The sequence below is a fragment of the Mus caroli genome, chromosome 7, assembly GCF_900094665.2.
Source record: "Mus caroli chromosome 7, CAROLI_EIJ_v1.1, whole genome shotgun sequence".
NCBI lineage: Eukaryota > Metazoa > Chordata > Mammalia > Rodentia > Muridae > Mus > Mus caroli.
The window spans coordinates 141322545-141343599 of NC_034576.1; the positions used below are offsets into that span (position 1 = coordinate 141322545).

At 53.4% G+C, this 21055-nt stretch overlaps 1 protein-coding gene across 2 annotated transcripts; it reads left to right on the plus strand.

Moving 5' to 3' along the window:
- The first annotated feature begins 1904 nt into the window (after positions 1–1904).
- Pwwp2b (PWWP domain containing 2B) lies at positions 1905–20767 on the plus strand. Of its 2 annotated transcripts, none has more exons than XM_021167342.2 (3): positions 1905–2060; positions 8243–9938; positions 19988–20767. In XM_021167342.2, the coding sequence occupies exons 1-2, from the start codon at positions 1936–1938 to the stop codon at positions 9918–9920; spliced, it is 1803 nt and encodes a 600-aa protein (XP_021023001.1). In that variant the 5' UTR covers positions 1905–1935; the 3' UTR covers positions 9921–9938; positions 19988–20767. The 2 variants fall into 2 exon arrangements, with proteins under 2 accessions (XP_021023001.1, XP_021023002.1); XM_021167343.2 differs by having other exon boundaries at positions 8243–9633.
- Positions 20768–21055: the final 288 nt, after the last annotated feature.

The window sequence follows — 21055 nt, forward strand, 5'->3', positions numbered from 1 at the left end:
TTTGTAGACCAGGCTGGCCTCGAACTCAGAAATCCGCCTGCCTCTGCCTCCCGAGTGCTGGGATTAAAGGCGTGCGCCACCACGCCCGGCCAAACTACCCTTCTTGCTGACATCTGGGAGTTAATAGAAGCAAGCCCCTTATCCACACAATAAGCTGGCAGTTTCCACGGTGTCCCTCTGTCCATGCCCCACATCGGAACAGGTCTTCTATATTGCCTCTACAACCAGGAGTCCCTGAACAAGGGCACCTGCTTGCTCAAGTGCCTTTTTTCCGACTACCCCACCTTTGCTCAGACTATAGATGTCCCCAGCTTGGAAGCTACTGAACTGGCTGGGGGGAGGGGGATGTCCTGCTGTAGGCTATACTGAGGATGTTCTGCTGTAGGCTGTACTGAGCAGGCATCCCCAGTACTCAGGCACAGATGCTTAGTATCTGGGCTGAGCGAGTGGGCAGCCTCCCACCAGCCCTCCACCTGGAACTGAGCTGGGAATGGTTCCTGTAGCCAGCGGTTTTTTTTTGCTCCAAAATCTGCAGCACCCAGCTCTGGAGAGAAGGCATGAGGAAAACAGACGTTTGTGGGAGGGGGACTGCCCCTCAGCTGGACTCCGCCCAGACTTTCTCATCTGCTCTAGTGTAGCCTTAAGGCAAGGTAAAGTGGCGCCGGGGCGGCCTCGGCTGTCCTTGACGGCGTCAGTGGTAGCAGCCCTGAAGCAAGTCCCAGCAGGGCAAGAACTCCACTCCCAAGCTGAAAAGGACATGGGCCTGGTAGATCCGTGGTCAGTACCACTCTGCCCTTCTGGTGCCTCCAATGCAGGGTCAAGGCGATGCAAGTCAGCCTTAGGGGCCCGATTCACAGACGCCATTGGTCATTGCAATGGCGTCTGACAGACCCTTGGAGGCAGTCAGTTATGGATTCCGAATCCGGATCCAGAGTGCAAGTGCTTGCGGAAGCCGGAGGAGGTCTAGGGTGGCGGTCAGCCGTCCGCCGGGCGCCGCCACCTCCCACTCATGGCTAGGCTGCCCTCGCGGGCCCGGTTGCACACGCCCGGGGAGCTGGCTCTTGCTCATGGGAGGTGGCTCTTCATACTGTACACTAAGCGAGGAGTGCTGCAGCGCCTAGTCCCAGGAGACGCAAGAGACCTGTCCTAGAGCTCTGGATAGAATAATCCACCCAACACTAGTGCTGGCCAGCCCCGCGCCCTGCGAGGTTCTCAAACGGACGGGAGCACTATAGTCTCCTAGGAGGCGCCGAGCACACCTGGGTAGCCCTGTAGTGAGGGTGACACTAGGCCTCTTGTAAGGGCCCCATTGGTGTCCCTCGGCACACGGAGTCTCCTCTGCCAGGCCTGATTCGCTTCAAATACACGTGCCCACAGACTTTTCCAAGTACCAAGTGGACACAGGAGTCGTGCGTAGAAGACGCTGCCGGGGTCCTCTAGCACAAACTGGTAGACAGGGGACCCCAGACTACATGGGGGAAGGGCCCCGGGCTGCGCCGGGCTCAGGGAGTGGCCCCGGGACAGGATCAGGAAGGAGGTGGGGCCCGGGGTGGAACCCAGAGAAGCAGAGTGGGGGAAGGGCCTGGACCCGGGGAGTGTCCCCGCTACCCCTCGGTTCCTGGCAAGGCCTCCTAGGGGGCATTCCAAGCCTGCGTGGCGTCAAGATTAACGAACCCTTCTCTCCGCCCGGTGGGGCCCCCGCAATGCGTTGCAAGCCCAGCTCTGAGAGCCGGCTGTGGGCGCACGCTGCAGGCGGACCGCCCCACGCCCTCCGGCTCCCGGGAGCGCAGCCCGCGGCCGCGCGCCCCAGCCTAGCTCCGCGGTGGCGGCCGGCACACAGAGCTTTGTGACGTCAGGCGGCGTCACGCGGGGCTGACCCGGCGGCGGCGGCGGCGGCGGTGGCGGGCGGGGGCGGCCTCCGGAGGCGGCGGGAGCATGGAGCCGCGGGCCGGTTGCCGGTTGCCGGTGCGGGTGGAACAGGTCGTCAACGGCGCGCTGGTGGTCACCGTGAGCTGTGGCGAGCGCAGCTTCGCCGGAATCCTGCTGGATTGCACGAAAAAGTGAGCGGGGCAGGGTCGCGGGCCCGGGACTCCTCGGAATCTCCCGGGACACTCCTCCACCGATTCAAGGTTCCGATGCGGGCTCCGAGAGGAGCAGCAAAGCCCGGCGTCCGCTTTCAGTTTCTGCTGGGCCGGGGTTTCGAGGCGCGCCAGCTGGCCGCCGGTCTGGGTGCGAAAGTGGCTCTCTCCCAAAGTCGCGGTGACTTTCGGGGCAGGAGAGCGTGCGGCCCCGCAGAGGGTCTGCGGGTGCCGGCCCGGACGCACGGGAAGCCTTGCCTGAAACTCCGCACATCTGCCATAATTAACGCACTTTTCTTTGTTCAGACGCACTGTTGAATTCGACTGTTTGCAGAATCGTGATTCGTTTAAGGGGGTCAGTTAAGCTATGGCCTCACCTGTCACAAGAAGGGGGAAGCCCAAGGCTTGTAGGAGTGGCTGGTGGAGACCAGCTGCGACGACTGCGGGGTGTAGAAACACTGCTGTGGGCGAGGCGCCTTGCGGGGGAGTGGAAGATACAAGTTCCAGGGCCAGTGCCTCTACTGGAGGGGCGTATTGGGCTTGGCTCCTGAGACCACCTGTATACCCTTTGCAGGGGCTTCTGCAGCGCAGAACAGCCACCTGAACCCAGAATCACATGGCACTGCGCTGTCACTGCCTGATAAATGATTAGGCATTAATCAGGCTGTGACTCTTCTGCTCCAGCCAGGCTTCATTCTGGAATTAGGAACAGAAAAGGGCTCTGCTTTCAAAGACCCAACTTTTCCCTTCCTAAAGCCCGGATTTCCCTGGGTTCCCACCACAGAGCAGAGCCCTTCCTCCTTTGACAGTTACCCTGCTGACATTATGTCTTCATTAGATGTGCCAGAAGCCATTTATGCACAAGTCATGTGACTTAACATATGGCCTCCCGTGTGACTGGTGCCCCTCTCTTGTTGGTTAGTACAGGGAGTGCCTATAATGGGGTGACATTCAAGGGCTGCAGAATAGCCACCCGAAAGCTTCCAAGACAAGCCATCCCCCACCCTGCTGATGGCTGCCCTCTCCTCCCCAGGCAGGTCTGGCTCAGTCCTGAGCCTGCAGGGCTGCACCCCTGCTCAACCTGTGCAGCCTGCTCTGGCCTCTCCCTAGAGAGAGTCTGCAGCAGAGGACCCGCATTTCCCCAGTTCTCAGGCTCCAGTGCTCAAGATAAGATTGGCTGAGAGTAGTCCTGTCTTGTGGCTGTGTCTACAGAGATAGGGGGGAATCTCTGCCCTGAGGTCAATGGCTAACCTGGCTTGCAGATGCATACACCCTTCATGAATAGAAGCTAGCTGCTGGCTGGCATCCTGAGCATGGGAAGCAGCAGCTATAGGATGCATGTGTGTCCATGCCTCACAGTCTACCATAACCAGAACCCCTTGGAGACAGGAGCTTAGTCGCTGATCACAGCTCTTCTCTGCAGTGGCTTTGCTTGCTTCTGTGCCCATGCAGAGACTCTGAAGTGGCCCTTCCTTGCCCCTCCAGCCCTCCAAGGCTTGGCCTTGTGTTTCTCCTTCCCCATCCTTGATCTTTCCAGCAGCCCCCCACCCCTTGTTTCTGTTTCCTGTGTTCTGTCCATAGTATTATGAGTGGCAAAGCTAGTGTTTACAGTCCTGCTTCTCAGGCAGAGCTGAGCACAGCTTAGCAGCTGTCTGGGTGGTTTGGACTGCAGGGTCTGCTCTCAGCCTCCAGGGTCCACATGCTGACCTGCCCTCCCAGGTACTAGATTCTCCACTGGTTCAGTACCTATCCTTGCTCTTACGGAGGCCCAGTCCTTGGACGCCAGCCAAAGAAGAGTTCCCAAGTCCTATTTCCTCCTACCTCAGGGGAGCCTTTGGGGCTCAAAGCAGCAAGCAGGTCAGCATTCCTGAGGTGCTGCTGCTGCACTTTATAGGCATCAGAGCTCCCATAGTTTGGGTACCGACCTGGTAGCCTGGTTGTCTTTATGGTTCCTGATCACTGTGCTGCATCCTTGCTAGGTTGGAAGTGACATGGATGGCCCAGTTCGCATAGACTGCTGGGTGGAAGGAAGGGTCTGAGGCTGGATCCAGCCACACCAGGGCTCATCATGAAAGTTAGACTGAAAGATGTTTGTTCCTTTTCCCTTCCTTGTCTGCAGATGGCTGGGAAGGGTGCTGCAGAGGGGGTCTTTGCTCACAAGCCACCTGGTGCAGTACCAAGTAACTCCTCCCACTTGGTGTCTTGAATCAGCTGCCTGGCTGTAGAGCAGCCTGAAGCAGGTTCTCTGCTGCTCTGGGTACCTATGCAGGCCTGTATTTTCACTGAGAAACCACACTGTGCCAGAGGGTGGGCTAAGCCTCTGACAAGCTGCCTTTATGATCCCTGCTTACAAATTTGAGGATCCCTCCTTACAAATTTGAGGATCCCTCCCAAAGCCTGCTGACCCAAGTCGTGCAGGAAGGGGTGGGGCTGACACTATGCTGCAGGTGGGCCTAGAGGTATGTATGTCTCTTGTTGAGCACCTCAGGTGAGGTAACCCTAGCCAAAGGTAGTCTACAAGACAGCAAAGGCCCGCTGACTCCGAGCTTCTAATTTGAGTTGTTGATTCTTAAATTGTACCACACAACAGCTGAGCCTGTCTGCCAGAATAGTCAGTATGATGTCCTCTTTGACCAAGACCACAGTCACTGCCTGTCACCAGGCTAAAGAGCACCAAGTTCTGTCCTGGAATATGTTAGCCAGTGTGCTGATAGGCATTCCTGAGATTATGTGGTAGGCACAGAGGTTACCATAGTGCTCAGATACCCTCTCTGCCCTCAAGGAACTGGAAGGTTCGAGGTGTCTTGTGCATCACAGCTGGTGCATCACCAGCTGGCATGCTGGTCTTGGGAACTATACCACAGAGATGTTGTCAGAGTGGACAAGGAAGACATGGGGGGGGGTGAGGTGGGGCCTGGTCTGAGCTTCTAGGAGAGCCCTAGGGCTTAGGGATGATGTTGATGCTAATAAATGCAAGATACAGGCCCCACCTTTTCTTCTCTGGAAATCGGGGGTCTGCCCAAGGATGTGGGGCAATATGCTCTGGAGAAGGGATTGCTCTGGTATCCAGGCTGAGACTTGGCCTGAAAACCTGCTCACTTGACTCCCAAAGCAGAGGTGGCCCCTGGAGGCCTCTGTACACTTAGTAGACCCGAGCAGCTCACTGTTTCCTGCAAGACCTTCCTGTTCCTGGTCCCATCCAGCTCTCTAGCCCTACTGCTCAATGGCTGTTTGCTGGGCTGCAAAAAGGCTTCAGGGACTTTCTAAAGTAAGCAAGCCCTGGTGTACAACCCAAGGTGGGGCCTTGGGTGTTTGGACTTGGGCCTTCCTGGGGCTGCAGGCTCCTGGCAACATAGCTATGTAGAGAAGTTTCCGCAGACTCCTGCCCAGCTTTGCACATCCGCATGCCTCTGATCCAGGAGCCTGTTGACTCAACCCTCGGGCAATGGCAGAATAGCCTCTGCCACCACGGGCTGGGGGAAGAAGGTCCCAGACAGACATAGGAGGGGTGGGAGGGTGCCACTTGGGCGCCAGCAGCCTCATGTATCCTGGGTCTGCCTGTGTCTCTGGGAAGCCAGATGGAGGCAGCTGCAAGCAGGGGCAGCCCAGAGCTCTGGCAAGCAGCCAGAACTGTATTCTTCCTGTCCATGGGCTGGCCTTAGCCAGGCTACTCTGGGTGAGTGGCTGAGACATACCCCGCAGGTGAGGCCCCAGGGACACGATTTGACCACTGGTGTCTTGCTGAGGACTTTGAGCCAGGCTGTCTGTCCCCAGGACTGTGTCCTCATCAGAGCATCATGCAGAACAGGAGAGCCTCGGTGTCCCCAGGAGCCCTATGTCTGTTCCCTTTGAGTCTCTACTGCTTTCGCATTTGGATGTGGCCCCCTCTTTATAGCTTCCTGGGCTTCTCAACCCTGCTCGGTGTCCCCATCTTTTCCTGAACTTAGAGGTTCAATGCTCTGGAGATATTGGTTCCTGCCCTGGTGAATCATTTCTTAATCTCCAGGTCCTGTTCCTATATATCTACCCTCCATCTCAAAGCTGCACCCATTCAGCAGGCCCTCTTAGTCTGTTGTGAACCCTAACAGATTCCTATCGCTGCCAAGATCTGTAGCATTTTCTGTGAGCTTCTGTCCTTGAGACTGACCAACTTGAGTCACAGCCTGGCCTCGCTGAGGGTGCCAAGCTTTGGGATCCACATCCTCTATGGACCCCAGGCCAGGTCACGGTTCCACCCTAGGCCAGGTCACGGTTTGTCCATTTGTTTTTCCCTGTGCTGTGGTTATATCCATACCTGGAGGCAGTGGATCCTAACATCACTGGACTGGGACATGCCTGCAAGTCCCTTCTCATTGTCTTATCTGTGAAGAGGGAGTGTCCCTGCTTGTCATTCTGTGGAACTGCTAAAGGGTTGGGGGAGCTCAAATCACAGCCCCGGCCTTTGCTGCCTGCAGGCTAGAAGCACCAAAGCAGAGCCCCGGTGGTCCATGGTCTCCCCAAATCTAGCAGTTGGCCTCAGCTCTCCTAGGGGAAGGTCATCACCCAGCCTGCCTTGACCTGGGGTGAGCTGTTCTGTTTACCCACTAGGCAGGCCTCGGGTGTGGCCAAAGCAGGGGCAAGGCAGCAGCTCGGGAAGGAAGAGTGGCTGCACGCTGCCAGGGCCACGCCATTTCTCAGGAGAATCCGGCCCCTGGACTCTGGGAAAGGACCTGGGTTTGCAGTCAGTGAGTGTCTATCTTCAGTCTGCACAGTCTGCCTCTGGGGCTAAAAGCAAGCAGACCCTCTGGGGTCCCCTCTGCTCACAGCACCTGTGAGCACAAGGAGGCTGTGGGGATGAACAGAAGAGGAGGGGCTGGGGAGACCCTCACTTAATGCTCTAGGTAACTGTGGAAGCTGCCAGGGAGGTGAGCTTTGCCTAGCAACTCTCACCCCTGGTCCCTTGTCTGCCCTGCCTCCCAAACCAGCCACTTGCCGTTCCTTCATGCTCTCCTAGGGCCTTCTCTGGCCCTTAGTCCTGTCTGGGCAGAATTCAATTTTCCCCATAACCTGCATGCCTGTTACTATCACAGGAATGCTGCTTCTCCCTGGGGCGGCTTCCCCTTCCTGCCAACGCCCTCAATTTGGGACCCTGTGGTGTTTTCTGAGGGTGGGGTCCAGAGATGACAGGCTGGCTGATGATCCTCTTCTCGAGGCCATGGAAGTCAAGTCTAATGGTGAGACTTTGGGAGGTTCTAGCACCCCAAGGGCTCTGCTTTGGTGCCTCTGGCCTCAGGGCAGCTACAGCTGTGGCTCTGGCTACATCTAGCCACATGTGGCTCCCACCCTGCACACATGGGTGCATCTTGGGCATCTGGGACCAGGGTGTTCCATAAGACATTCTTCAAGGCCAAGAGCTTGCCTGGGAGAAGATTCCAGCAAGCTGAGTCCCTATCTCTTAAAAAAAGGGAAGGGAAAGTGAGAGACATGAACAGGGACCTGGGCTCTGCAGCTACTGACTGTGGGGCAGGTGGACTTCCCTTTCAGGCCATGCCCTGTCTCAGGATATAGATGTTCCTCTCAGTCTTCTAAAAGCATCCCAGACTCAAGCCCTCTTTCTTGTGGCTATCGACTCAGATTCTAATACTCTGATCAAGAAGATGCCCTCAAGCCACATGTCACACAGGACATATGGGGGCTGGGTACCTGCTGAATGTCAACCCACCACTCCAGACCTAGATCCAGATGGCTGTAGAGCGAATGTCATATGCCTGTATGGATGCGGCGCCTGTCAATAATAAATCTGGTGACCGATGGCTCAGGCAGGAAATAAGAGGTGGGACCTCAGGAGACAGAAAGGATTCTGGGATGGTATGAAGTGCCAGGGGGTGATTCGCCCCAGAAGATGTGTGGAGACGGATGCATGGGGCCTGAGCATAGGTAACCAGCAATGTGGCAGAGTGTAGGTTAAAGTAAACGGGTTATAACAAGTTATGATCCAGTCAGAGAAGAGCCTAGGTATATGGACTAGATATCTGTAAATATATTTTGAGTCTCAGTCTTATTTCTGGGAGCATGGGACTGGAAGAACCAGACTTAATTTCTGCAGATGGCCTCCCAGGTGACAGGTGCTGGGCAGAGCTAGAGTTCTCCCTTATTCTCACTCTGACTTTGTTCCCTTCTACCAGGTCTGGCCTCTTTGGCCTGTCTCCATCTACTCTACTGCCTCTGGCTGACAACTCCTCTGCCTTCAGCTGTCATGGCCAGGCTCCTGAGGAGGGGGCTGGAGAAATGATGCAGCTGGAGACAGGATCTCTGCATCCTCACCACAAAGACCCTGAGAAGGATCAGCCTCCCAAGACAGCTGTGTCTGAGCTGCCCCCACCTCTCATACCACCTGTGCCTGCCGGGAACCTGCCTCCCTTTCCACCATACTTTGAGGGTGCCCCCTTCCCTCACCCACTATGGCTGAGGAACACCTACCAGCAGTGGGTGCCGCAGCCCCCACCCAGGACCATCAAGCGGACCCGTCGGCGACTGTCCCGAAACCGGGATCCTGGCAGACTCATTCTTAGCACAATCCGCCTGCGGCCACGTCAGGTACTGTGTGAGAAGTGCAAGAGTACTGTGAGTCCTCAGGAGGCCAGTCCCAGCCCCCTGAACACCCCCAAACCCCGCCGGAGGCTAGGCAGTGGCCCTGACAGTGAACACCGAAAGCCAGAGGAACCAGAAGACAGTGCCGTCATAGCTACAGCTGCCCCGAGGAGGAGCAAGAGGGAGAAGCGGGAAGAGGACAGGGTTGCTGGAGAGCATGTTCCCAGAAGCCCAGTCATCAAGATCTCCTACAGCACACCACAGGGTAAGGGTGAGGTGGTCAAGATTCCATCCAGAGTGCATGGCTCCGTGGAGCCCTTCTGCCCCCAACAGTCTCTACAGAATGGCAGCCAGGACTCAGAGGTATCAAGGGATGTGGAGCCCAGGGGTGGTGGAGACCGACCACCCAGCGGATCTTCAGCCTCCATCCCCAAGCTAAAGCTGACTCGCCCAGTGCCTCCTATCTCTGACCTGCCACCTCCCAAAATCCGTCTGAAGCCCCACCGGCTGGGGGATGGAGAGCATGAACCCCTGTACCGGGCTGAGCTGGTGGAGGAGCTGAACGGATGCCCACGAGGCCCGCTGGCCAGCTCGCCTGCGCTCTTTGCCGATGGCTCTACCCATGGGCTAGAGGGCTTGTCTTCTGGAAGTTCTGGTGAGGACGATGACCTCAAGAGGTTTCCACAAGGTAAACATGGCCGCGATGGCTTGGCTTTTCTTGTGGACTGCCCTGGGAGGAGAACAGACTGTTCCAGCGAATCTGTGTGCAGCACCGACAGCCTGGATGAATTAAAATCATCTGGTTCAGAAGCGACATCTCCAGACACAGGGGACCTGTCATCTGGCGACAGTGCCTCTGTTCCTTCATCTTCTGCTGACACTCGCCAGACCGTCCCTCCCCTCACAGTCAGGCTGCACACGCAGAGCGTCTCACGGTGTGTGACTGAAGACGGAAGGACGGTGGCTGTAGGGGACATTGTGTGGGGTAAGATTCATGGTTTTCCTTGGTGGCCAGCGCGTGTCCTTGACATCAGCCTTGGCCAGAAGGAGGATGGAGAGCCCTCTTGGCAAGAAGCGAAAGTCTCATGGTTTGGGTCTCCAACTACATCATTCTTGTCTATTTCGAAACTGTCCCCTTTCTCTGAATTTTTCAAACTGAGATTTAACCGTAAGAAGAAGGGGATGTATCGGAAAGCTATAACTGAGGCTGCAAATGCCACACAACACGTGGCCCCAGAAATAAGGGAGCTCTTGACCCAGTTTGAAATGTAACTTTGGTTCCAAGAGCAGGTGAGTCTTGTGTTCACCAGGGGCCTGCTTTTCCCAAGGCAGCCAGCTTGAGCTTGTGTTCAACACCCAGACTCTAGGGAGCCAGACACTGGGCCTGTTGCTCAAAGGGGGCTGTCCTAAACACTTGCCCTCTCTGATGTCTCAGGAGCTCACACATCCCAAGAGAGATGCTCCAAGGGGTCTGATGATCGGATGTTTGCTTGTGTCTGAGTTTTGCAGTCAGTTGTCCGAGGAAGGCCCTTGAGGCTTCTGCTAGGAGTTTTGAGAAAGGGATGCCGTTTGCCTGACTCTGACTGGGATAAGGATAAAAGGCAGGCTTTCATCTTCTGTCACTCTGAGGGAAGAGGGAACGTCTTCTACTCTCCTCCCAAACACTAGTGGCCTTGTACCTCCTGCTTATGTGGGCCAGGCGTCTGACTGTCAGGGAGGAGGGAGGTGAGGCAAGGAGAGCATTTGCCTCTCCAGTGGAGCTGGCCTCAGCGCCTCAAGCTGGGCTCTTCTACTCGGCTTGCCCCGTCCCTCCTTCTATATAAGTGTGGTGGTTCCTGAATGCTTCTCAGTGTGGCCAGGTGCACGCAGCTCTGGGTGGTGGGTACAGTGTATTGAGCTCTTATAGGAGAACTCTGTAGTTTAGTAGTCTATCCTCAAATGGTCTGTATAGGGTCTGGACATTGCACCATGTGTAGTGAGAGAGTATCGTTGTTCAGGCTTGTGGGGCACCACTGAGTGTCATCTCATGGAGTTGGGGGAATCTCTGGTGGCCATGTGGTCACCATGTGGGGTATCTGGAAACATTTATGAAGCATAGAACCTGCTTGCCCTTCTCCCTGGATATACTCACATCTGATAGCCACGCCCAGCTATGACTGTCATGGTGATGGTTTTTCCAGAAGACTAAGGCTCTCCTCTTGGCTCCAGGCAGCCTCTTTGTTTTTTCATAATCCTTGGCTTAATGCTGCTGATTTCATGGTACAGGGACTTGGAGGTCATGTCAGGTAATTGGCATTTCCTCAGTGACCTGTCTGCCCAGGCCACTTGCTCACTCCACCATTTTGGCACTATGGTTTCTTGGGCCTTTCATTAGTCTTTGGTCCTTAGCAGGACCAACTGGTATCTGCTCAGGAAGAAGTCTCGGATACCTCTCAAGCCTGTCCACTGCTCTGTCAGTTACATTGGAGGTCCCAGGAGAGGAAGCAGTATTGGGAGGCAGGCTCTGGGGCTAGCTTTCAGGCTATTGTGGCCTCTACCCTCTCCACTGGTCCCTGGTTATACATAACAGCCAAACCTATTCTCAACTGGAGGTCCTTTGTGTAGGATGAGGCAGGTACCAAACAGACTTGACGGCTGTAGCAGTGGTGTCTGGCCTCCACATATCCTAAGCCACGGCATCCATCAGGCTAAAACAGATAAGGGTCAAGTGACTTGCCCTGAGTTCCCCACTGTATCCTGGTCTTCATAGAACCTCAGCTGCAGCCACACCCAGTCCTGGAGCACTCTGCACCTGGTTCTGCCTTGCTGTGTCCTTCCTCATTCTCTTCTTTGCCTTGACCCTCTTTGTTCAGCAGCTGATCACTGGCACTGGCTTGGCTGGAGGCAGTATGGATGAAGGCTGAGAGCCTCTCTCACGTGCCCCAATTATGTGGCATAAACTCAGCTTCTGGTGAGAGATGGAGTCTAGCCTGGTCCTTACAAACTGACTTTCGATTCCTATCTGCTGTATAGACTTTGATGGTGACTGGAGACATCTACCCAAAGGGACCCATGGACTCTGGAAGCCCAGCCAGGCCTTATCTGTACCTTGGAGAATGCAGCCTTGTAGGTTCTGGGCAGGCCCTGTTTATCCGGAAGCAGAGGGAAAAAAATCTCACCCAACTGGTTTGCCTGGCCCCTGGTCCTGGGCTGTGCCTGGACGGGCATGCACCCAGCAGCCCTCTCTGCCTTCTGGGAGTGTGAGGCACTGGGTCCCTATAGCAGCAAAGTGCTCAGCGGTGCTTGTCTGGCCGGTGTTTTGCTTTTGTATAAGGACTTTTATAAACACGGAGAGGAGGTTCCTGCCAGGCAAGTCAAGTGCTCATCAGGGATGGATCTGGTGTTTTCAGCTAGAGCCTCCTGCTGTGTGAATTAGGGTCCCCTGTTGGACAAATGTGCTTTGCAATGTCCCTAGTGCTATCAGAGTTAATCCCTTCCAGCTTGCACAGGTCAGGTACCAGGGGACCTGGTCCTCTAAGCAGAAGCTGTTGAGATGCTGGTGGGGATCCAGTGAAGGGCACAATTGCTGGCTGGACATCTGGGGATGGGAAGCTACTCAGGGATTGAGTTCAGGTAGGAGAGGCCTGATGGAAAAGGTCAGCTTCCAGGCCCAGCTCACTGGCAGGCCATACCTGATCCTGAAACTACCTGAAGACTGCTGTGACAGGAAAAGCAGTCCTCCAAGGTTGGGGGGAGGAGAATGTCCCTCTCCTGTGTGCCGGGAGCCATCTAAGAAAGCCAGGCGTATTGATTCCCTTCCAAAGGCATGGAGTTCGGTATCTCATCCCACGCTTTGATGCAAGACTGAGGTGCTGGTTGATGTGGCTTGGTGTGGACACCCCACATACTGGACAGGGGGTGAGGGAGCTGGGTGTGCTGACCCTTTTTAAGATGTGGTGTCACTTGTGTATCAGGCTCAATGACTCCTACAAGTAGGTCCTGATCCAGATATACAGGCTAAGCTGCCCAGACTCATAAGTGCACATACATGCACCGAGATCCCAGTTTCCTTGTCTGTCACAGGGTGACAGTGGCACCCGTCTTGTGGATGTGTGAGAGGGTACAGCAACACTATGGGCTTAGGAATGAACTTGTAGGCAGCTGCCTTTGCAGATGACCACCATACCTTCTCTGGCTAGGCTCCAGGGGTTGTTGACCCAGGGGCTCTGGTGTGAGTTTCCTGGCTGGGGGCAAGAAGCTCTTGGAGACTTTTGTGTAGAAGCAGAGCCTATATCCCTGGCTGGACAGGGCAGGTTTCTTCTGTTCAGGCCCATGCCGCTGCCTGGAGCCCCTCTGCAAGAGCTGACCATCGAATTTTCCTTTGTATGAAAAAACATTGGATGGGTCGAGCGGAGGGCCAGCAAGGACTGGGAAGGGTTGGTATGAGTTCTGGTTCTTCTCTAACCCCCGGTCCTACCTTCCTCCTCTGCCTACCGTGTCTACTACATACCTTTCTCCAAATTCTCAACTGGATATGGGCTAGCGAGGTAGCTAGAAACCTGGAAACATCTCTGAGTCTCAGGTCCCAAATTAGCATGTCATAATCACACAGGCATGCTCCAGGAGAGAAGGGACAGGGATTTGAAATAGATCATTTGGTGGGAACCCAGATCTTCTATACTGTTATCTAGGAAGGCTTCCTGGAGAAGGTGACATGAGCTGAAATCGAAACGGAAATTGTGGGAGGCAGTTCCTCCTAGAAACAAGAGTGTTTGCAATACAGGACTCAGAGCAGTGAACAGGTTCGGTCATTTGTGCCTAAACAAGCTGGGGGAGGCCGGGCACTGTGTGGTGCTGACTCCTTAGACAAGAGGGTGCTACCTCTTCCTGCCCCACAATACGAACTCCACAGTGGCCTTGGTGGGCTATATTGAAAGTGAGAAAGTACCCGAGGCCTGGCTTATAGTGGCGCTAGGAGAAAGCTCAGAGCCCGGGTACCACAAGCTAGAGGTGAGGGGCGTTCAATATGACATTGGTGGGGTGAGTACTGTGGGAGACAGAGTGAGAGAAGACCTTGCTGTAGCTGATGAGGCTCTATTCAGAGCCTCAGGGGGGAGAGATGTAGTGGAGGGGAGGGGTGACAAGAATGACATCATGGAAGCAGGAAGAGGGTCCAGGAGAAAATAGGTTGACTACCCTTGGGGACAGAAAGCCACATAGGATCAGAGAGGGGGCCTCAGAGCTGACAGCAATGGGATGGGGCTTTGCCTACCACGCACCACAGCACTATATAAAGACAGGGGTACTGGTTTGACGGGTGCCAGGTTCTGCCTGGGGACTGGCCGAGAGATGTACAGCATACCTCCTCTGGTTGATGGTACCTCTTTTTTGTTTTCCTACATGCCTGGGCAGAGGCACAGGGTTGCCAGGTAGCCAGCACAATGCTTGGGTGCTGTGTGGACGAAAAGTTATGACACTTCCCTACAAAGAAGATGGGATACCATCCCAGGACCTAACCCCTAGGCATCTACTGAGACATCACAGGCCTCAAACATAGAGCATGTAGGCCCCGACCTCGAGTGGCCAGAATGTTGGGCTGAAAGCTTTAAAACTTTGCCAGGGAGTAGAACACACCCATGCCTTGGATGGTCCCTGTTGCTGAGCTGTCAGCCTCCCTAGAGTCAGTCTGTCCTGTGGCCATGGTAACAAACTGCCACAAAGTAGGGCCTACAAACATGTCCTTTAGAGTCAGAGGTCTGAAAGCTAAGCCCAGCTAGGCTCCCTCAGGAAGCTGGAGAGGGTAACCAACTATCAAGCCCCTTTCAGGTGCTCCTAGCTACATCCCTCTAGCAACATCCCTCTAGTCTGCCTCCATAATCTTGGAGCTTCCTCTCCCTCAGTGTGATATTGTGGGCTGCCTTTCTGACAAGGACCCATAAAGACTTTGGGGGCCCATCTTGTAGTTCAGAAATATCTGTGGAAGTATGTAATAGACGCTGATGTCATCAGGTTCCAGAGGTCTAAGTCTACAGGGGTACTACTCACCTCTCAGTCATTCTCCTGAAAAATATTTTTTTTTTATTTTCCTGATGTAATTTGGGCTCACTCCCTCTGTCTGCTAACCTAAGTCTAGTAGTCCTGGAAGCTTCTAGTCTCCGTACAATCTAATCTAGGCCTAGAATGTTTTCAGCCTCTGAGACTTACTGCTAAATAAGCTCACCCTTTATAGTTCTTTCTGAGCTCTGGCTGGCTGGTTCAACTCAGCTGTTCTGGCTCAAACTCCTCTCTAATCTGACTGAGTCAATCTGGCTTCTCTCAGCTTCTCACTGAATTGTCCTGCTTGGCTTCAAACTAACTCTAGCAATCTGTTCTAATCTTCTGGCTCCTTTTCATTCTCTGGCTTGTTCTGTCTTCACCTGTGTCTAGCTTGTTCTCTCTTTAGCCTGTCTCTGTAAAACCCTCCAGGTAAAACTGCCTCTGAATTCCATGACCTGACTGAAAAGAACTGACTAGAACTCAGAGATCTGCATTCCTCTGTCTCCTGAGTGTTGGGATTAGAGGAGTGTACCACCACTCCCGGACATAAGGTGGTTTGTTTATTTGTTTGTTTGTTTGTACCTAAAACTTGCTCTGTATCGGGCTAGTTTTTGAACTCAGAGATCTGCTTGCCTCTGTCTCTTGGGATTAAAGGCCTGTCTGTACTCTGGCTAGATTACACAGATCTAGAAGGTCTTTGGATGTGATCTTTTGCCAGAGCAGCCATGTTCTGAATTAAAATTCCTCTACCTTCCGCTCAGTCAACATTCCTAGCATATTGTTCATTAGATTACCTGCACACACTGTCTATGCCAGCCTCTCATGTAGCAGAGGGGAGACAGCTTCAAGGATAAGATTGGTCCAGGGTCCACAAAGGCAGCAGGAACCACTGCCTCTTTGCCCCCACAACATCAGCCTCATTGTGCAGTAGCATCTGCAAAGGGCCATTGTAATGTGGAGGGCCAGGGTCTGTCCTATGAGGGAAGAAACTGTTGATACAGAAAGATCCAACTATGAAGACAATGAGACAGCCAGTTTGAGGAACATGACGGCCCCTGTCACCTTCCTGCTTCATGATATTCATTTCTCCTGGGAAAGCAGATATTGATTGGGATCCAGTCTATTGCAGGTGCTAGTGCACTGTGCTGGCTGAGTGGCAAGGAGAACATGCCTCTAGACCCCAAGTGCACTGTGCACCGCCCCCCAACACCACAGAGTCTTCCCCATCCAGCCTCTTTGAACAGCATCCCTTAGTGGTACACACCAAACCAGCTCTCTTTCTTCTAGCCCTTCTGCTCCCCCATGAGTTGTCAGCTGACTTCTGCATTGCTTTCAGGGAATTCAGGTCCTCTGGGAAGGTTGTAATTATTTTGTTCCAGAAGGAAACTAAGGCCTATAATTCCAGGCCTTCCACAGGGACTCAGGCCTTCCCACCCACTGGCTCCCAGTGCCCTGTCCTTACCACTGCCACTGGGTATCATGTTGGGAGCCTGCAGGCAGGCAGGCAGGTAGGCAGGCAGGCAGGCAGGCAGGTAGGCAGACAAGACAGTTTGGGGGAGGTAAGTGGGAATACCAGGTGTTAAAGTGTCTGGGGGCAGTGTGGACCCTGTACAAAGCCTCTGGATGCCTCTGCCTGTCTGAACCTTTTGGACCAAATACTGCCTGTTTTCAAAACACCCTCTTCTCTGGGGTCCCTGACCCCACCTTCTTTGGGTTTCATCTGATAGAGCCCCTCCTCAGACTATTCATCAAGAAGTCGCTCTCTTTGCTCACTTCGGGGGTGATTTGAAGCTGCCAATAAGCTGCTCCCTGTAGAGAATACTTGTGGTCTCCATCCCTTGATGGTGGTCTCGAGGCTCACCTCGTCCCTGGTGAGCTGACTGTGTCATCCATTCCCAGCTGTGTGTATTCTCCTCCCCCGGTCTCTGTTTATCCAGCACGTCCTGGCTGAACAACTCCATCCCAACCGGTGTTTTAACTGTAAAGTGCTCCTTAGTGTGCCCCGTGCCTTCCTCTGCTGCTCGGATTGCCCACCCTCAGCCACTTGTCCCAATCAGCCCCAGACCTTCAGTGACCACAGCACCTGGTAGCATCCCTGCTTCATGCCACACCCACCATCTCACTCTGGCAATGTGTGTTTTCTGCCCGAGCCTGAGGCCCTCTCAGGTCCTGAGAGGCCAGGCCTGGGACCAGGCAGCTCCACGCTCCTGCTTGCTCTTGTTCCTGAGCTGTTTATTGCTTCTGGTGGTAACATTGGGAATTACTTTTTCTTTTCCTTTTCTTTTCTCTTCTCTTCTTTATAGCAAAGCTTAATGGTATTATAATAACACAATTATTAATTATATATGTGCAAAACTGAATTGTTTTTAATAATGCATGTTATACATATGATTTTTTAACATTTTTTAAATTTTATGTATATGAGTACACTGTAGCTGTGCACATGGTTGTGAGCCATCATGTGGTTGCTGGGAACTGAACTCCGGCCCCACTCTGGTCCCACTTGATTCTGTTCAAAGATTTATTTATTACTATATGTAAGTATACTGTAGCTGTCTTCATACACACCAAAAGAGGGCATCAGATCTCATTACAGATGGTTGTGAGCCACCATGTGGTTGCTGTGATTTGAACTCAAGACCTTTGGAAGAGCAGTCAGTGCTCTTAACTGCTGAGCCATCTCTCTAGCCCATACATATGATTTTTTTTTTTTTTTACTTCATTACAGTATAATACGATAGTTTGGGGATATAAGACCACTAATACCCTCCACCAGGAGGGCTGGCCACCAAGGTTGTCCCAGTGAAAGATAACACAACAGTCTAGGGGCTCAACATTCCTGTGTTTCAAAGGCCTTGAGGACATTTCCTCTCTGAGTCAAGTTGTGATGCAAACGTGATAATACAGTTTTATTTCATTTGCATTCATTACTGGATTTTAAAAATTGAGCTGTGTTTTATAAAGCTGTACGAATTTCTGCGGTTCCCCTGCTTGGCATCCCTTCTGGTCCCTCTGGACTTCTAGAGTCAGCATCCTAATCTAGGATGCTTATCTCACTGGTTTTAGCACAAGCAGGCTTATGCACATCACCTCGGAAGGGGTTAAACAGCAACTACGTGCAGGTTGCTCCTGTCCCTTTTGAGGAGAGCTGAAGGGTGAGCCCTCCCTCTAGCTGCCTTAGTTCTTGAGAAGGCTGGGTCTTTGCAGAGAGGTGCCCCCAAGCTGCAAGGTGGGATGTGCTGGGTTGGATGAGCCTGATCCTGGGGGAATGTGGGTTTCTGGAGAGGCCTGGTGTTCTAGCCTGTCAGCAACCCAGAGCAGCTAAGTTTGCCCTGCAGTGCTGGTAAGGGGCCAACTCCCTGAGAGTGGGAGAGGAAGGGCTTCTTTGAAGGCCCCAGTTGTAGGACAAAGGGAGACACGAGGCCAGGAGCCCTTGAGCTCCTCTCAAAGCTTGTTCTTTTCCCCAGTGAAGGTCTCGACAGGATGGTTAAGGACGGTTAAGGGCGTTTCCAGAGGTCAGGCCATGGTGGCTAGAGAGACTTAGCTTTAATTGTTTCCCAGGGCTGAGGGGTTTTTTGTTTTGGTTTGGTTTTTTTTGTTTTTTCTCTTTCAAACCTTAAAGCACTCGTTAGAATGGACAGGAGAAGTGGTTTTCAGTTGTGTTCTCCCTCCCTCCACTCCCCACCCCCACCCTACCCCTCCCCACCCCACTGCTGCACAAGGGTGCACTCTCATACACACACACACACACACACATGCGCACCCTGCTGCAGGTACACCTGTTACATCCGCACAGAGCCTAGCCAGACCTTAGAGGCACCCCAAGGCCATTCAGAGATCTGGAACTCCCTCCCTACAGTAGCTATCTCTCAGATGTGTTCCAGCCTGGATGTAGATCATGAGCCTGTAGGGCCAGGGTGGGCTAGAATGCTGGGCACCTAGAAGATTGTGTGCTATATCTATAGGTCAGCTGTACTTTGCTGCTAGGGTGATGAACCTGTTTGCATGTGGCTTTCTAACATGTGCGTCTTGATGAATTGAGTTCCTCCTTTGGTTCTCAAGGGCCTTCAGGGGTCCCTCTTGGTTCTGTAGATAGCTGACCTGCTGCAATTGCTCACTGTCTATGTGAAATCGTACACACAGTCATGCTGCACATACATGTGCACATGCAGAGGGTCCCCTTTATGCCGTCTGCATCGGGATCACTCGTAGTTGCCACACCCATCCAGGTGCTGGGATTTTACGTGCTGAGGCGTGTCTCTCCAGCTCCTGATTTACAGAATCTCTCTCTCTCTCTCTCTCTCTCTCTCTCTCTCTCTCTCTCGGGTTAAGCATTTTTTAGAGTTGTTTTCCTAGACAGAGATTTTGTGTTCTCTGAACATTCCTCCCCGTCAACACATACAGACTTAGCTTGCTGGGAATGAGATTCGAGGTTTGTGGGAATAAATGGACCCTGGCGTGCAGATCACACAGGAATCTGCTCTCTGAAGCTGGCTGTGTCCTTACTTCCTGTCTGATTCACTTTTTATAGTCCTGCTACTTACCTATCTGCAGCTCTGAGGAGATGGTCTTTAGTGCTTCAGGCACGTTAGGCATCCGTTTTATCTGAAGACTGCTGAGTTGGCACATTTCTCCAAAACACCTCAGCTTAGCACAGTGCTTACAGTTATCTGTGCTCACTGGGTAGTAACAGTGGCTAGTCTTGGAGCTGTAGAAAGGCTCTATAAGCCAGACACCTGGGGCTGATACGACATCCCTTATCCATCCATCCAGACATATACATACTCATCATCATCATCACCATCACCATCATCATCATCATCACCATCACCATCACCATCACCATCATCATCACCATCACCACCATCATCATCTATTTTCAGGTCTGCTCTCCCTTACCCTGGGGGTAGAGGATGTGTCCTGGTGACTGAGGGACTAAGGATTTCCTGTGCAGTGAGCTCATTATTAAAACAGCAGACTTTCCTTGCAGACATCCTAGTGTTTGGCCCTCCTACTGGACTGGGCTGACCCTGTGCTCCAAAGCCTCCCACCATCTAAGATCCTCTACCGTCCTCTGGCATGGCTGAGCCACGGGCGGCAGAACTTGTGGGAACAAGGGAAGTATGGTTCACTGGCCTGGTGAGAGCTGGTGAGGGTGCAGAACAGCCTCTGGGATCTCTGCAAAGCCATAGTGCCCAAAGGAGAAGGCTGAAGGGACACTGGTACAAACTCAGTAAAGCTCTGTCCTGATACTTGAACCCTCTAGGGTTCTGTTCCCTACAACTGGCCCCTTGGTAACCTCTATCCTTTCTTCTTCTCCCAAGGTCACCGACAATGAGGGTGCAGCTGCTGTCCTGGAACTTCTGACTTCTGTCCCAGGGACCCATGTGTCTCTGGATGGCTGTGTGCAGATGGCTGATGCTGGGCACAGTAGCTGGCCTGCCTCCAGAGGAGCAGGTGTGCATGAGGAGGGACCCAGCTTAGGGCACCTGGCTCCTCTCGGCTGAATGTATCTGTTCAGGCTTCTGCGTTCCTAGCCGAGAAGTGTCCTGGAGCTTGGTGACATGTTTGCTGCTTTGTGTGCTAGAGGCTGCAAAGCTTAGGCATCCGCAAACAGAAACAGGGCTTTCTGCCCAGCCTGTGAAACTCCTGGTGTGGGTGCTGGGCCTAGCTACAGGGCATCCTCCTGTGCCTGGCCTCCGTTATTCAACATGAGCTGCCCTTCAGGCTTTGAGGAAACCAAATTGCACGTACGGGGTTCTCATCCAGCCCTTGGCTATAGGGTCTCTGTGCACTTGATCCAGGAACCTAGTCGCATCTCTTCCACATTCCACTCAAAGCATGGGTCCCTGGCTCCCAGCCCCAGCCTGCAGGGCCTCCTGGGTCTGAGATGCTGCTATGTCACCAGGACTGGGAAGGGGAGAGGGAAGGCAGAAGTGAAAACAGGCCTCAGGTTAGGAGATACTAGCTCTGCCCTGTGAGGCCACATTCCTTTCCCCTCTGTCACTTCCGAGACCAAAAAGAAAACAGAAAGAAAAGAAAACTGTCTCTGCTCCTTTGTCTAAGCATGAAAAGAAATAAACAGGAGTCCGTGCTGAGGCTCTTGCCTGAATAGTTCAAAGCTGCACCTGCCTGACCTGTAGAGAGGTGACAATCCTCTAATGGGGTGGAGAAGGGCCCTGGCCCTCCCTGTCAAGGTGGCACCATGCCGGTTGTATTGCTCACTCAGGGTCACCTGACAGGATACAAGTCTGAAGCTAGGCCACTCTTTGCTCTAGGCAGTAGTTTCAGTCTCCTGCCTCAGGGCTTACTCTTGGTTTTCCAGTCCACCCTAAACCCCTCAGGCAGAGGCTCAGACCTGAACAGTTTGTTTCCTCCAATGGAGTCTCCTG